At 39.4% G+C, this 14254-nt stretch overlaps 1 protein-coding gene across 1 annotated transcript in view; it reads left to right on the top strand.

Moving 5' to 3' along the window:
- The window catches only part of UBE2Q2 (ubiquitin conjugating enzyme E2 Q2), a 48668-nt gene that overhangs the window by 17698 nt on the left and 16716 nt on the right, over positions 1-14254 (top strand). The window contains exons 2-5 of the mRNA XM_063347370.1: positions 186-290; positions 6338-6442; positions 8071-8127; positions 10220-10360. Of these exons, the coding sequence (XP_063203440.1) occupies positions 186-290; positions 6338-6442; positions 8071-8127; positions 10220-10360 (408 nt within the window). The remainder of the gene's footprint in view (positions 1-185; positions 291-6337; positions 6443-8070; positions 8128-10219; positions 10361-14254) is intronic.

Genomic DNA, 14254 nt, shown 5'->3' with positions numbered 1-14254 from the left:
ATACTAGAAGAACCAGTTGGCAGGATTTCATTCAACTTCTTTTGCATTGCCTAAAAATGCTGTGTTAAAAGCTTCTATGTTACCTTACTGTATTGTGAAATTTTTGGGGTGAATGAGTTTTAAAAGCATTCTGGGTGTTTTATTTATTTATTTGTTGGGTCTTTTGTGTTGTTTTTTCTTAACAGGAGTCTTACCCCTCTTCATCACCAATATGGTTTGTAGAATCAGATGACCCAAACCTGACTTCAGTCTTAGAGCGTTTAGAAGATATTAAGAAGAGCAATACTCTGGTGAGCAAGTGTTTTGGTTTTTTGGGGTGTTTGTTTAGCTTTGTCACATGAACAAACATTTAAATTAGAATGTGTAACTTTCTTTTTCTGAAGACTATTTAGAATGCATTTGACTTCTGTCAGAATTAATTAGAAAACTAACAAGCAAGCGAGAGTCTTCATGTGCCTTTCTGTAATTAAAAACAAAGGGGCATTGCAGAAGAACATTAGTGTTTTAATGTATTTTGGTGGATCTCATTACAGGAGACATGCATATCAGTTGTGTATTTTCGTCTTACAACCTAAACTTTAGACTAAACTACATTTGCAAGAATGTTGTTTAGTTTTTGTGACTTCTGCCTAGAAAGACATGCATCAGTACAGTGGTAGAAAATATGGCTAAATCAACTTTTTTCTTAAATGCACTTTTCAGAAGGTTATCTAGCTTGAAGGTGGTGTGGCCAGTAGCTTCAGACTAAAGGTTTTAAACAAGATATTTCCTATATTTAACTACCTACAGGTTTGCTTGCAATAGGGTAGAAAGCTTTATTGCAAACGTGCATAGGACTTGCTGTCCTGAATTGCATATGCATGTAGACTGCTTATGTACAATGTAAGAAAACAGCTTCTGATATCAAGATTGTACTTGCCCATGTAAAAGTGATGGGTTGATGTAATAGACACCTGTGGATGGCCCATTGGTTTCTCAGGAATCCACCCCACATCATGTTATGCCAAGATGAAAACAGATGGGAGTGGCTGAAGAGACAAATACTTACACTACAAAATCTGACTTCTTTGTTTTGCTCAAAAGGCTTGGCTCTGTGAATTTTGGGTCTGTTTTTTCTCCCTACAACTTTCCCCCTTGCAACTCACTTTCTGCAGTGCCAGTGAAGGGGAGGAGCTCAGACACAGTCTTCTTGGAGTAGGGTAGGAAGGGATAAAGAACCTGTAGAAATCCAGAGGCTTCTCACTTATCACATTCTCTCCTAAAAACTCACTTAGTTCAATTTAGACTTTTAGAATCTTTCAAACCATTTTTCATTTAATTTATTGTATCTAAAGGATGGTTTGTGCCATGTTGCTCTAAACTCATAAAGTTATTGGAGCAGTTAAATTTTGAATGGGAAAATACATTGGACTCTTCCAGGAACTGAACTGAGCACAGCAAACGTGCTAAAAGCACTGCTAGCACATGTGCCCTGATGTAATGTTCTTTGGTATTACCCTGCCCTTTCTACTTCTTTAACTTTTGACAGGTATCAGCTGTTAGGGAAATTGAAGAACATGCTCTTCAGGCATAAAAGTTTGACAGGGCTAGACATATGGAAGCCTTGTCATTTGACATGGCAAAAGGAAAACTCTTTTACCCATGTTAAAATCATGTACACGTTTCCTGGAAAACCTTCTGTGGGTCTGAAACTGTTACTTTACCTTGGCATCAGCATGGTCCTTTTTGCTATGAAAATTCCTCGGAATGCTAACAATGTTGAAAGGCGGTTAAGAACATGATCAGCACAGATAGCGTGAGGTTTGGAGGCTTTAGTTGCTTGATTGTTCGTATTGAACAAGTTCCGGTCTGCAGATGAAGAGGCTACAGAACTCTCCCTGACCCCTAGTGTCTCCTGAATTCCCTTTCGGATCCTGAAAATCAGCATTGCATTAGGCTGGGTAGGTAGCTAAAATTGACAGCTGCCTTCTAGTGGTTGTGCCATGAGAAAGATAAATCCTACTGCAGTTTTACTGTTCTGTTTAATATAATGGAAGTTATCATTGTAGGTCTAAAGTCTAAAACTTTACTTCATGGGTTATTAAATATACCTATACGTGATTTGGAGGTGTTTTTTTTTTTTTTTTAAAGGGAATAGTGAAATAGACTTAAGTTCAGGTGGGCAGCTTCAGTTCTCACACTCTCCAAACCTTAAGGGCTCAAACTTTCATGGAAGACTTCAAAAATACAGAATTCCTGGCATAAGTATGTGTACGACTTAGATAAGCTGCTCTTGTCCCTAAGCTCACTGCTGCTGCATTAAGAATTTAGATTTAGTCCCATACGATGACATTTCAGGAAAGAACGTTGGCTTTTGCAAACTACCAATGCAGCAGCACCTAATTATGTATTAGGGAACACGGAGACAAAATGCAGGAAAAAGCTTTGCTTTACTTTCTGAAACTGCCCAAGGCTGCTGACTGTGCGTGAGGCCAGTTACTGTCACAGGCTACCTGACTGCTAAGTAGTGGCCACGCTCCAAATGACAGTTATTTCTTCCCTCTGCTTCCTCTTGTGTCCTTCTTCAGCAGTTTCCTTCAGTGGCAAGCTAAGATTTATTGATTTATTTATTTTCTTACAGGTATAGATCGTGCGTGTGTATGTATATGTATACATATGTTTCTATATGTATAGATACATATAGGAAAATAAGTATGTGTATACTTACACCATACTTCTTCAGTCCAGGTTTCTTGGTAAGCGGAAAACAAGGTGCTTCATAGTGAACCCAGCAGCGTATTAATATCATTAAAGGTTATCCTAAAATAGTTAATGCTTTCATACTGCATTAGAAAGATCTCCTCATGCATAAAAAGGCCTCTTAATGTAGGATAGGCTTTAGAAAAATTGTTCTAAACTGTTTTCAGATTTGTAAGATGTTAACACAGGAAGCAAAAAATACTAAGAGGTGTTTTTGTGTTCTAAAACAGCATTATGGTATCCGTAAGAAGTACCAACTTCTCAACTCCCGAGGCATTAAAAATTATATTATAGATGTGTATATTATGCTTTTATATTTTGTTATTATTTTTATATTATAATCAATATCACTAATTCATAATTTTGTCACTGTATTTGGTCTTGAGCATTTGAGCATTACCTTATGCAGGCTATTTACATTGCTCCTTTAATACCCTGTGGATTGCGCATTCTAGTTGCTGTTTAGTTTCTGCTTTAGGCAGTTTATATTCCAGGGAAACTATTGGTACACTGAAAGCCAACTTTTCTTCAGTAGCAGCAAAGAGTGTGTGCTAAGCATTCATTTTACGTTAGCCAAGCATGTGAAGTTAGCCTGGAAATGCATTTAAATTATTAATACATGGCAGAAATCTGCTATCCCTTTTGATACAGGCTATTCATGTACCCTTAACAAATAGCAAATCACGCTAGGCCCTGCCTGGAGCAGGGGTTTGGATCAGATGACTTCCAGACGTGCCTTTCAGCCCATGGTGTCCTGTGATTTTTTCATACACATGAGCAGAGCGTAAGGGATAGTGGTGGTGGTGATCCATGGCAGAGGGATCAAGGGTACGAGATTAATTCCTGTGGAGGAAAAACATAGCAATAAGGAAGAAAGGTTGTAGAGATGGGATCAGCTTCTCACGCTGCCACCACCTTTGCAGATGTAGAAACTGACATCAAGTAAAACAGCTTAGCTATAAAAACAAAACTGCAGTTTGGCAGTTGCTCTAAGCTCACCCCAAAGCATAGACTGCTGCCAAGGGAGGGGGTCCCTGCTCTCAGCTGCAAATTCCCGCCTCCCCCTTTATGGTGAAGTTGTTGGTTTTGTGCTGAAGCACATCAGGAATTGATCTGCCTCGAAGCTTGTAAGTTGCTGCATGGTTGTGTGATCTCTGGTGCCAATGTGAACGAGAGGGTGAAAATGTGCTGCTGGAGGCAGGGAGACACCTCTTCAGGCACAGCCACAGTGTAATCTGGTGCAGGTTGTGCCAGCAGCGTGTTGCTTTGGGAGTGCTTGTGTACCTTGCAGAGGTGCTGCGTTCAGAAGGAAGCGAGAGAAGCTTGCAATGTATTATGGCCTGGCCCCAAAGATTCCTTCTGAATTTCAGTTCAGGTGACAGGACTTCTCGAGGAGATGATGGGGAGTGGAGGAAGCAGGGCAGGAAGCAGTTCTTAACTCTCTGCCCAGCCCTTACTGTCTCTTTCTGTAGAGACACATCTAATATTGTGTTAATTTGCTTTTCCAAGCTTTGGACCAGCCAAATGCTGGTGGTGGTGTTCTTCCCTCACCATTTAGATGTTTTGTATGCTTCACAACAGATGTAAACAAGTTAATGGCTTGCCTAGCTCTACATAGCTACGTGAGAAAAATTGCAGTTCCTCAAATTTTATAGTTTGTGCTCCAGCTTTCCATGAGGCAGCGTTGTTTGTGCAGAGAAAAATTTTCTCAACAAAGTGTTTAGCAGTGCAACTTTAAGCATCTTACACATATTGAGAATAACAGTTCGAAGACCTGTGGCTCTACCTACCAACTAACCGTTTGATTGATTAACCTGCTTTCTGCTTGCTAAAAGATTTCCTGATGTTTCAGACACCCAGGAAGTTTCAAACAGGTGTAGAGTCTTAACACTGATGAAAAATGCAACTGGCAACATAAAAGTATGACATCTCATGTATATACTGACAAGAAATGCGTTGCTGATACACCAGTTCTTCTGGTGTCATCTGCTTTATTTTTGAGTTAAGGATGACGTGAGTGATGCAGAAACATCACACCACGTTTGCAAGGAGAGAACTTCATAATTCTTGTAATGTGGGCTGGTATGGCAGTTCATGGCATCTGATGAATAAATAACACTCCTATTAAACAGGAACACTGAATTCTGCTGGAGAAGGGAAAAGCATTGAAGCTTTCAAATAGCATAAGGGCAACATTTGCTTATCACTGCTAGTGATTTGGGCTAGGAAATGAGTTCTTAACCGTGGAGAGGCTGAATTTTCACTTGCAGTATGATGAGGGAAGAGCATCGAAACTGGCCAATAGTAAGGCTTTAGACATGTGGAATATTTTGGAGTGACTAAATTTTTCTTAGATACCTTAATTTATTGTATATTTTAAGAAATACAGTACACAAACACCAAATAGCGCTGTAGAGGTATCATTCTTTCAGGATAATACAGTCTCTGGTGTATCTTGGCTGAGGCCACGTTGCCTGAGCCTCCCTCCTTTATGGAGCGATCCTTAGAGGGGAGTGGGGGTTGCCGCTCTGAGGGTAACCACTAGTCGTGCTGAAGGATGTGTGTACAGAAGTGTCTGTCTTTTCACACTGCCTTCTACAAGTGACAAGACAAACTTCCTTTGGTATCTGGAAGAAAAGTCCATAAATGGTTGTATAATTTTTGCAAGCTTCATCTAGGCTATTAGACTGCAAATAACAAAGTGTTGACCAAGACGTATTCTGCAGTCCTTTCCTTGTTTTTCTGACATAGACCTTGAAAAGTTAGGAAGTGCAGTAGTACAGTCTTTTATGGCTTTGGCCTTAACTAGGAATCTGAGGCTGCCTAGGGAAAGTTAACAGCTATAGAAATCCACTTGGTGATTTCTTAATGGTGATTAAGGAGCAAACTTAATGTTTCTGTGTTTCTGCTGAACTAAAATTATTTTCTGGATAGCGTTACAATGGGTGAAAGGTGTTTCGTACTTTGCAGTTAACCGAACACAGTCGGTGTAAGGCTGAAAGCTGGAAACAGAAATGAGTGATAGTAGCAGATTGTGCCTCAACCTGATACCAGATCTGGCAAGCAGAGTGCTTGGGTCCTAGCTCAGGGGCTGGCTAGTTTCTACACCTTGTACAGTGCTCATCTTGCTTCTGGTGCCTCACTGGTGTGCCCTAGAAAGGGATTCAGGATGTGGAAAATCAGACTGTTCCTCACTGTTTGAAGACATGGTTCTTTAACCTAGGGAACTGGAATGGACCATCTTGTCTCATGGAATATGATCATTTGATTATTCGTAGTGATTTGTGGCTGAGACACCTGTGCCTGGAATTGATGATGCTGCCAGAGCAGATTTTTCTTTGGCTCATGACTTTCTTTGCTTGACACAAGGAGGTGAACAGGAGCCATCTTTAACTTGCCACGTCCTTGGTTTCCCATTGTGGGGATTTTATTACAATGGCTACAGCAAAAAAGAGGGGGCATAAACTTTATCCCAGTGTGCGCGGATTTAAATGCTGTCCGGTCACTGGAAGTTTAGTACCAACAGTGAAGAAAATTCAAAATATATTGTTCTGTGCTTTGGTTTGAATAGACGTTTCCATGTTTTCTTTTTTTCTAGCTTCTTCAACAGCTGAAGCGATTAATATGCGACCTCTGCAGATTATATAATCTTCCTCAGCATCCAGATGTTGAAATGTTGGATCAGCCATTACCAGCTGGACAGGTAAATTAAAAAAGCTGTGGACACCTCCTTATGGCAACAAAAGAGTTGTTTTTTCAACTCCAAGAAACAAGATGGTGGGAACGACTAAACCATGCGTAAGCCAGAACAGGGATATGAAGCTGTTGCTTTATGGTGTCCTCAATCTGAATTTTGTTTGCAGAATCCATTTAATCACGGTGTGATAATATTACACGATTTCCTTTGGAGTGTCTGTATCATTGAAAGGTGTGTATGTGATACCAGTGCTGTTGGTTTAATTCCCTTCTAAATATTGTTCAAGCCAATCACTGCGTATTCCTAGTGCTTCCCAAATTTACTTTTTTCTGAAATGTAAATGTGATTGAACACTGCTTGCTCTTTTCTTGAAGAGTGTATGTTTTACAGCATGCACTTGGATGAATTACTATTGGTGTTTTCCTTCCTCTTTAATGGCTTGCAGAGACATGGGATATCAAGCCCATATGCTGCTTTGGGTAGGGAGTGTCTGAGGTGCCTCGTTTACTTTTTGTGCACTTGGCAAATTAAGAGTTGTGAAGGGCTGTGAAATGTTCTGGTTAACTAAAATGTTTTGTATTGTGCTGAAAACAGAACTGGTAACTGACAGTAACTGTTGGTTTTTAATAAGATTATGATAGCTTCTTTTGCTTATACATGTTAAGATGACATGATTTCTAAAAGCTCCTGAAGCATAACAGATGGTTTTCCTGTGGTGACAGTACTATAGTAATGACAAATAACTTGCTTAATTTTGGTCATGTGCCAAATTGTAACCCTATAGGTCTTTTTTCTCAGCCACCCACGAGGCAGTGCAACTGTAAGCAATAGGCCTGTAATATTAGGAAGTAGCTGCGTTGAAGAGTCTTGCTTGTGCCCTGAAACTCAAAAACAAGCACATGGAAAGTTTCTTAGCTGGAAATGTCAGATAAGTTGCAAGTTAAATAAGAGAGGCCAGAGATCCACTTAGTCCCCTGCATTGTCTGTAGCAGTGGCACTCCATCTTTGCCAAAGGAAGAGTAAGCAGAGCACAAGCATATCAGAACGCACCTGAGTATTTCTGCAGCTTGGAGACTTCCTGAGCCTGAAGTGGTATCCTGAAATGGAACACCATGAAAAATTAACTCAATTATCAAATAATCTAATAACAATGGTTATATGATGATAGTAGTTGTTGCATAGAAGTTCTAGGTAGTGAGACAAAAATCCATTAAGTTTTAGAGGTCTAAAGTTTGGTGTTTTTTCTTTTTAGAGGTGTAGCACGTATATAGATTCTAGTCAGAGCCATGATCTGATTTCACGATTAAGAGATCATGAGTTATAACCCGCTTGACTTGCTTATTGCATTTGTCACTGCCTCAGATTAGGATATCCTTATCTGAATCTTAAGTTTCCACTTTAATGTGAAATTAATTGTGACTTTCTGTTTATCTTTGCTTCATGCAAAAGTCTCTTCACTGCCATACTCCAGGAAGGCATCTTTGTTTATCTTTCACGTTAAACTTCAGTCCATTGCAGACCTTGATAAGTGTAACTTTTGTATAAACTGCTTTTTCTTTGATAGTAGACTTCCTGTTTTTGAAAGAAAGGAACGTATGCACAATTTGTACAGAAACCTCATTGTTGTATTGCAGAATGGAACAACAGAAGAAGTTACATCAGAGGAGGAGGAAGAAGAAGATATGGGTGAAGTATGTGTATATATGAGATTGTTATCAATTGAGTAGAATTCTGGCATTTTGCTCTGCAGTGTCTGGCTAATTGTTAAGCCAAACTGTAAAATGTAATCTCCCTAGAGTTCAACAGAAAAGATAATTAAAAATTTGGATTTTTACCTCAATGTCAGCTTTCACTTCAACCACCAAAACTAGTGAAATTTTCTTCTTAAACCTAGATCTCAGCTGTAAGGTACTTGGATACAGAGAATTGGACATCTGTTTGTGCTTTAGTCAAACAATACGTAACATTGTGTGCCAAATCAGTAAGTTTGCATTGTTCACTCCTATTTCAAGCAGCATATGATCTGGCTCTGATACAGTTGAAAGTACCTCCCAAATTGAAGCAGACTGGCTAAGAGTAAATTAGTTTTCTGATTTATTAAACAGGTGAGCTAGTTTTTAACTATAATATGTTGAAGGAAATGGAAAGACATCCGAAACAGGCGCGCTACACTTTAAGGGATTTATGTCACTGTCTGGCAACACTCTCCTTTTAATGAGCTTTTTACTGTATGAGAACCACCCTTCTCAATTACTTCTGCAACATGTTACAATAGCTCCAAGACGCTTGCTTTTAAACCCCTGTGAATAGCCTTATTATAGGAGAACTGTTCTGACTTCTTCAGATTTAGATTTTTAATGAAGGTATGTAGTAAGAATAAGTGACTCATTCTTTGAATAGGTCTTCCTTTAGAAAAGATTTAAATGTTACCCGTGTTCTGGAATTGATTTGAAGCAGCCTCTTTTACACCATATTTAGCCTGATCCAGACCACGCTTGTTGGAGCCAGAGTTTCTGTAAAGGTAGTATATATGCTCCCATATCTTGCTGCCACAAGGCTTTTGTTGCTTGCAGACTCGTAAGTAGCTTTTGCCCTCTGTTCGGGTTACTTTAGACAAAAATTTGTCATGTCTCTCATTATAAGCCATAAGATGGCATTGTGTGTGGCACGTATCTTTAACTTGTAATCTAGTGCAATTTCTAAGTTGAAAAGCAGCTTACAGTCCCTAGGGCTATGTCATTCTTTTGAGAAACGTGAGCATTTTAAAGAATACTCAGTCTGAAATCTGTTACAGTTGGAGGACACAGTATTGTCACAGACACGAGATAGGTGCGTTTCTTACTACATAAGACATCTTTGAATTTGCATTTATGGCCAGGTTTTCCTGCCACGCAAACAGATGGTGTGTGAAGAGTAGCCACAGGTGTGGTGGAGTGCTGCATATTGGAGCATATCTGATAGTTGTGTACTCGTAGCTTGCTGGTGTGGCTGCTGTAGTGCTTCCTTTTTCACCTCAAGGTATTTACATCCTTCCCCTCTTCTCCACAAATAGCGCTTGAATCACCTTACAGGCAGCTGTCGTAAGTTCAGAGTGCTCCTCTGCAACAGGATAACGCCGTCTTGGAATACAGAGTGGAAGATTTTTCAGTGTCTTAGCCTAGAACTCAGAACTGAAATGTTGGCTTGTGTGATCAGAGTACTTGAGCACGTAATTTTGTCTTGTATCCCGATTCTAAAATTGCTGCATCTAATCTTCAGCTGAAATGTTCACCTTGAATAAAGTACATGCAGCTTTCTAATATTTAACTTCCTTGAAGGGTTGCTGTAGCCCTGCCAGATATGTTAATCATTGTTTGCCAGAAGTGTAATATAGCTATTCAAAAAAGAGCCTGCTTTTGGAAACATCTTGGAGACACGTAAACTTTGTGTACTTTAAGATTCTCAAGCCCTGTTCAAAATGCCTTAACTTCCTGTTTTGTACCTACTTTAATGGGCTAATTCACTACAATCACCTTCTCGCAAAGGTTTTATTGTGCCTCTTTCTGTGACCAGAAACACATTGTGAATTTGGGTCTCGTTTGTATTGTGAAGGCTCCCTAGACTTCCAGTGAATACTGTTGGCTGAGAGGGTGAAATTAGAGCAAAATAGAAATGGCATCCAGCAATTGCTAATACATAGTGCTGTGCAGTATGTGGCTGTATTTCTAAATGCCCTTGGAGAGGGTTTCATTGAAGGAAGAACATAGTTATGTTACTTACAGGGAATTTTTCTCTCTCCTGTAGGACATTGAAGATCTGGATCACTATGATATGAAGGAGGAGGAACCAGTTGATGGGAAGAAATCTGAGGATGAAGGCATTGAAAAAGAAAACCTTGCAATCTTAGAAAAAATCAGAAAAAATCAAAGGCAAGATCACTTAAATGTGAGTTAATGATTTATGGTTTTTCTTTGCAATACTTCTGGCTTTAAAATAGAAATTGTTTTCAGCAAATAAAACCTGTTGCTACGCACCTAGACATAAATTAACCTGTAGCTGATTTCCAGCGTGTATAAGACAAATGTCTCCAGTTATGGGACCTAAATAGCTCTTTTTGGAGAAGTTTGAATGGGCCAGGTAAGATTCCAAGGTCACTTGCTGAAGGGACTCATCTTTCATCAGAATCTTTGGCACAGGAGATTACTTGTCAAACCACATCCTACAGAGGCACCAAAACTACTTCAAAGCACTCTCATTCGGCCTGGCATAATGCTAGCATAATTTATTTTGTCCAACTGGGTTGGGGTATTCTTGGTGTTTTGGATGAAGAAGCATCTTGTAACTTTTCATTGCAATCAACTCTCACATGTACATCCAGGTTTCACGCTTGTTAATGACATTTAACTGCCTGTCTGATTTCCAGACGTATCTATTTGGTTGTCCCTCTGTCTCTTGCTTGATGTCTTCGTTACAAGCAGTAGTCCTCACAGAATCAGCAGAAAGCATCTGGCTTTTAAGCATGATTTTTGCTGCTGAGCCCTTATTAAAATAACAAATAAAGCCATATATAAAACTGACTGCGTTAAAAGTCATGGGTGACTCAACATACTTAGTAAAACCAGGAATTTGTGCTTTAAATCCATTTTATGCATGAGTTTGTTTTTCAGTAATATCTATGCTGCTTGGAAATTACTGAGGGGTGTTTTTTTTTGCCAGACATAAAGCAAGGGGCCTTCAGCAGCTCTGCAGCTTTATTATCACAGCTTTCTGAGTGATCCTGCCAGCAGGCAGTTGTAAAAAACTGTTCTCCAGAGGCTTAGAAATGTTTTGTCACAAGTGCCAGGTTCCAGAGAAGCTTCTACTTCTCAAAGGCGCATGTAGGAGGGGATGATGATGTCATACAACTGTAATTTTCCAAAGAAATCAAAACTTTGTTTCACAGAGGCTTAAAATGTGTAATGCATGAAATTCAATACTTTTATTCGTGACCAATTTCAACCAAAGGTAAAGGTTCTAAAATTTTCATAAGTCACCTGTACAGAAAGAAGGTGCTTAAATTGGTGCCCTCTATTGTGTGAGCTTGTGAGTTTTTATACGCTGTTTGGCAAGTCAGCAGCCATGTAGATCATGTCCAGGCACAAGATGTGCTATTTCTCATTAAGCTAATAGTTGCGGATGTCAGCAGTAGTTAGGTGCAGGGGAGGGACCTGTAAGTATTTATGTAGGGAACACCTGGATTTTTGCCTGAAGAACCAGCTTTCTTCGGATTCTTATACTTGATGATTTTTCCAGTAAATATTTTCTAAAAAGCCTAAATTGCACTTAAAAATTTTATTAGATTCAAGAAAATTGTGTTGTAAGCTTCTCTTGATGGGTAGCAAGAACTGTATACTTTCAAAGTGCTCGGCACTAGCCAAGCCAATCCACTTTTAATATTGGGTGCGCTCCTGATAGATCTAGTTGTTATAAGAATTTAGGGAGAAGGGTCCTTTAGTTAGCAGAATCTTGACTATTTCTTGTCATGAATTGCTGGCCCTAAATAACTTTATCTAGTTTAGAAAAAAACTTTTTCCTCTTGGTTGCCGACACTTTAACACGGAAACGTTTCAGTTTATAGCCATTTGCTTTGCAAAGGAAATAAAATAGTAATACTTCTATTGGAGTTCTTCAAATACAAGTCTTCTGCTCTTGTCCCAGAGCTGTTCTAATATGACTTGAGTGCAAACCTGTCAAAAATACCTTAGATTTACATTCTCCTGCAATAGGCAGCATGAGATAACTGGCTAGAGGAGACTGCTCTTTGATTTGTGTATGGATTCAATGGGTACCTATCAGGTTGTCTGAAGGAAAGTGTACGGTAGTGATCACCCCTTAACAAAAACAAACAAACAAAAAACCCAAAACAAAACAGAAACCAGAACCCACAAACAAACAAAAAACCAAACCCCAAAAGCTGATCAGCATTTCAGTGTTTAAAACCAGGTAAACATAAAGTGCCAAACTGTTTTTGCTGTATAGTCAAGTCTGCTTTAAGATTTGACTAAGCATAAACACAATGGTCACTTACTGGTTTTGTTTAAACTTAAATGTTTGTTCAGAGTTTGAGAAGATGCCTATTGCGATCCTGCGTATTCTGTATTTATAACTCAGAGCTCTAACGGTAAGGACTCCTTAAATAAAATAAATCCTCTCGCAGCCTGAAGGGCATGGTCTGCTTTACCATCATCTAAAAATTTGGTAGAACTGAAAAAAGGCTTTCGTAGTGTCAGCGTTCTTCCTTGGCGTGGAAAGCCTCTTGAAACTGCCGATTTTCTTTTGCTGTCTGTTTGGCATTTGGCAAATATTGCCTTTCCTCTTCCTTTTTCCCTCCACATCTAGCGGAGCTGAAACGAACGCTGCTCTGTGTGTGTGTGACACCAGCAGATCCAGTTTACATAACAGCTGTTTCTCATGCCAAGGCACTCGCGCGGGTGCTGGTGCATAAACAAGGTCAGCTGAGTACAGGGGACAGGGTATTCAACTGCTGCTGAGGAACCGTGGCGTTTTTGTGGGTCACCAGAAATAGCTGCACTGCTTAAATAATTTCTCAAAGGACTTGTGAGGGTTTACTCTTAAGTGCTTGAGAACTGAAAGCTATAGCTGCGCTACTGACCTAGGAAAGAGGTAACCTAGTAGCACTTAAATGCCCCTTTATGCTGCCAAACATGGGACTTCTAATAGAACATGTTTAACATGCTCTAAGGTAGCAGAAGTTTGCTCAGTATCCTACTACGTAAAATAAAATTTAAATCTGTACAGCCCTTCACAGTGGGTTTTCTTAAAGGACAGTACGAGTTTCACAAACTTAAATGCAGTGGCTAAAGGTAGTCTGGTTTTCACACAAACCACACAGCTCTGCTGGTGTACTTTGTTTCCTTAGCAGGGGGAAGTAAAACAAAGCCGTACCTACATTTACATGCTGCTTGTTGAAGGGGGGAATGTGAAGCCTGATGTAGGGCTTTGGTTAGTGCCCAATGGAACCAGAAGACTCTTCAGTTTCTTTGCATGTTCTCTGGCCCAGATCCATGGGTCATCCTCTCTCCTCTTGGCGGTAATGCAGGTTGAAGTTACGGATCGTGCATACAGTACCATTCTTGCGTATTCGTAACTGGTTAAAGACATTTTTCTGCTGCTTGGGACTTTTGTCATAGGAGTTTTTTAGGGTTTGTGTGTTTTACACAAGTTAAGAATAGGTATCTACTCATTTTCTAAACTAGTTCTCTTCCTTGTCAGTATCCCTAATGCTCTTCTTGCTGGCATCGGGAAATAAACTTAAATTTGGCTTGCGGTACAGCATGTAACATGGAGCAAGAATTAATCCTCCTTTTAACATTGTAATAACTTGAAAGAACCACTTGCTTACTGGGAATAAAAAAAGGTCTTTGAACTGGAATCATTAACTTCAAATATTTAACAACTTGCTGCTGCTTGCTTTTCAGAGGTCTCTCCCCACATAGTCATTTTAGAGATTAATGCTTTTCTTATTTAGATAATGCTATTACCTTTTTCCATTTCCTACTGAGGAGTTTATGCACTTTGCTTTAGAAGTCTCAAATGTCTCTGCTTGCATCTTCAGATTTTATGAAGTCTAAGGTGTCATTTCCATTTGCAGACTAATCCTTGAAGGAAGTATGAATCTACTTTAACTTCTAGGAATGAATGTACTTCTGCACAAATATTGAGAAAGTTCAGTGACAGGAGAGTAAACGTGTATTCTTTAGCTCTTTTGGGATTACTTTAGATTTTATTTTATTATCATGGAGGAGTTTCCATTTTTTGTATTTTGTTGTAGCAGGTAAT

The sequence above is a fragment of the Chroicocephalus ridibundus genome, chromosome 9 (genome assembly GCF_963924245.1).
Source record: "Chroicocephalus ridibundus chromosome 9, bChrRid1.1, whole genome shotgun sequence".
NCBI lineage: Eukaryota > Metazoa > Chordata > Aves > Charadriiformes > Laridae > Chroicocephalus > Chroicocephalus ridibundus.
Note: the sequence above shows the minus strand (reverse complement) of the source record. Positions and strands in the feature narration are given on the sequence as shown.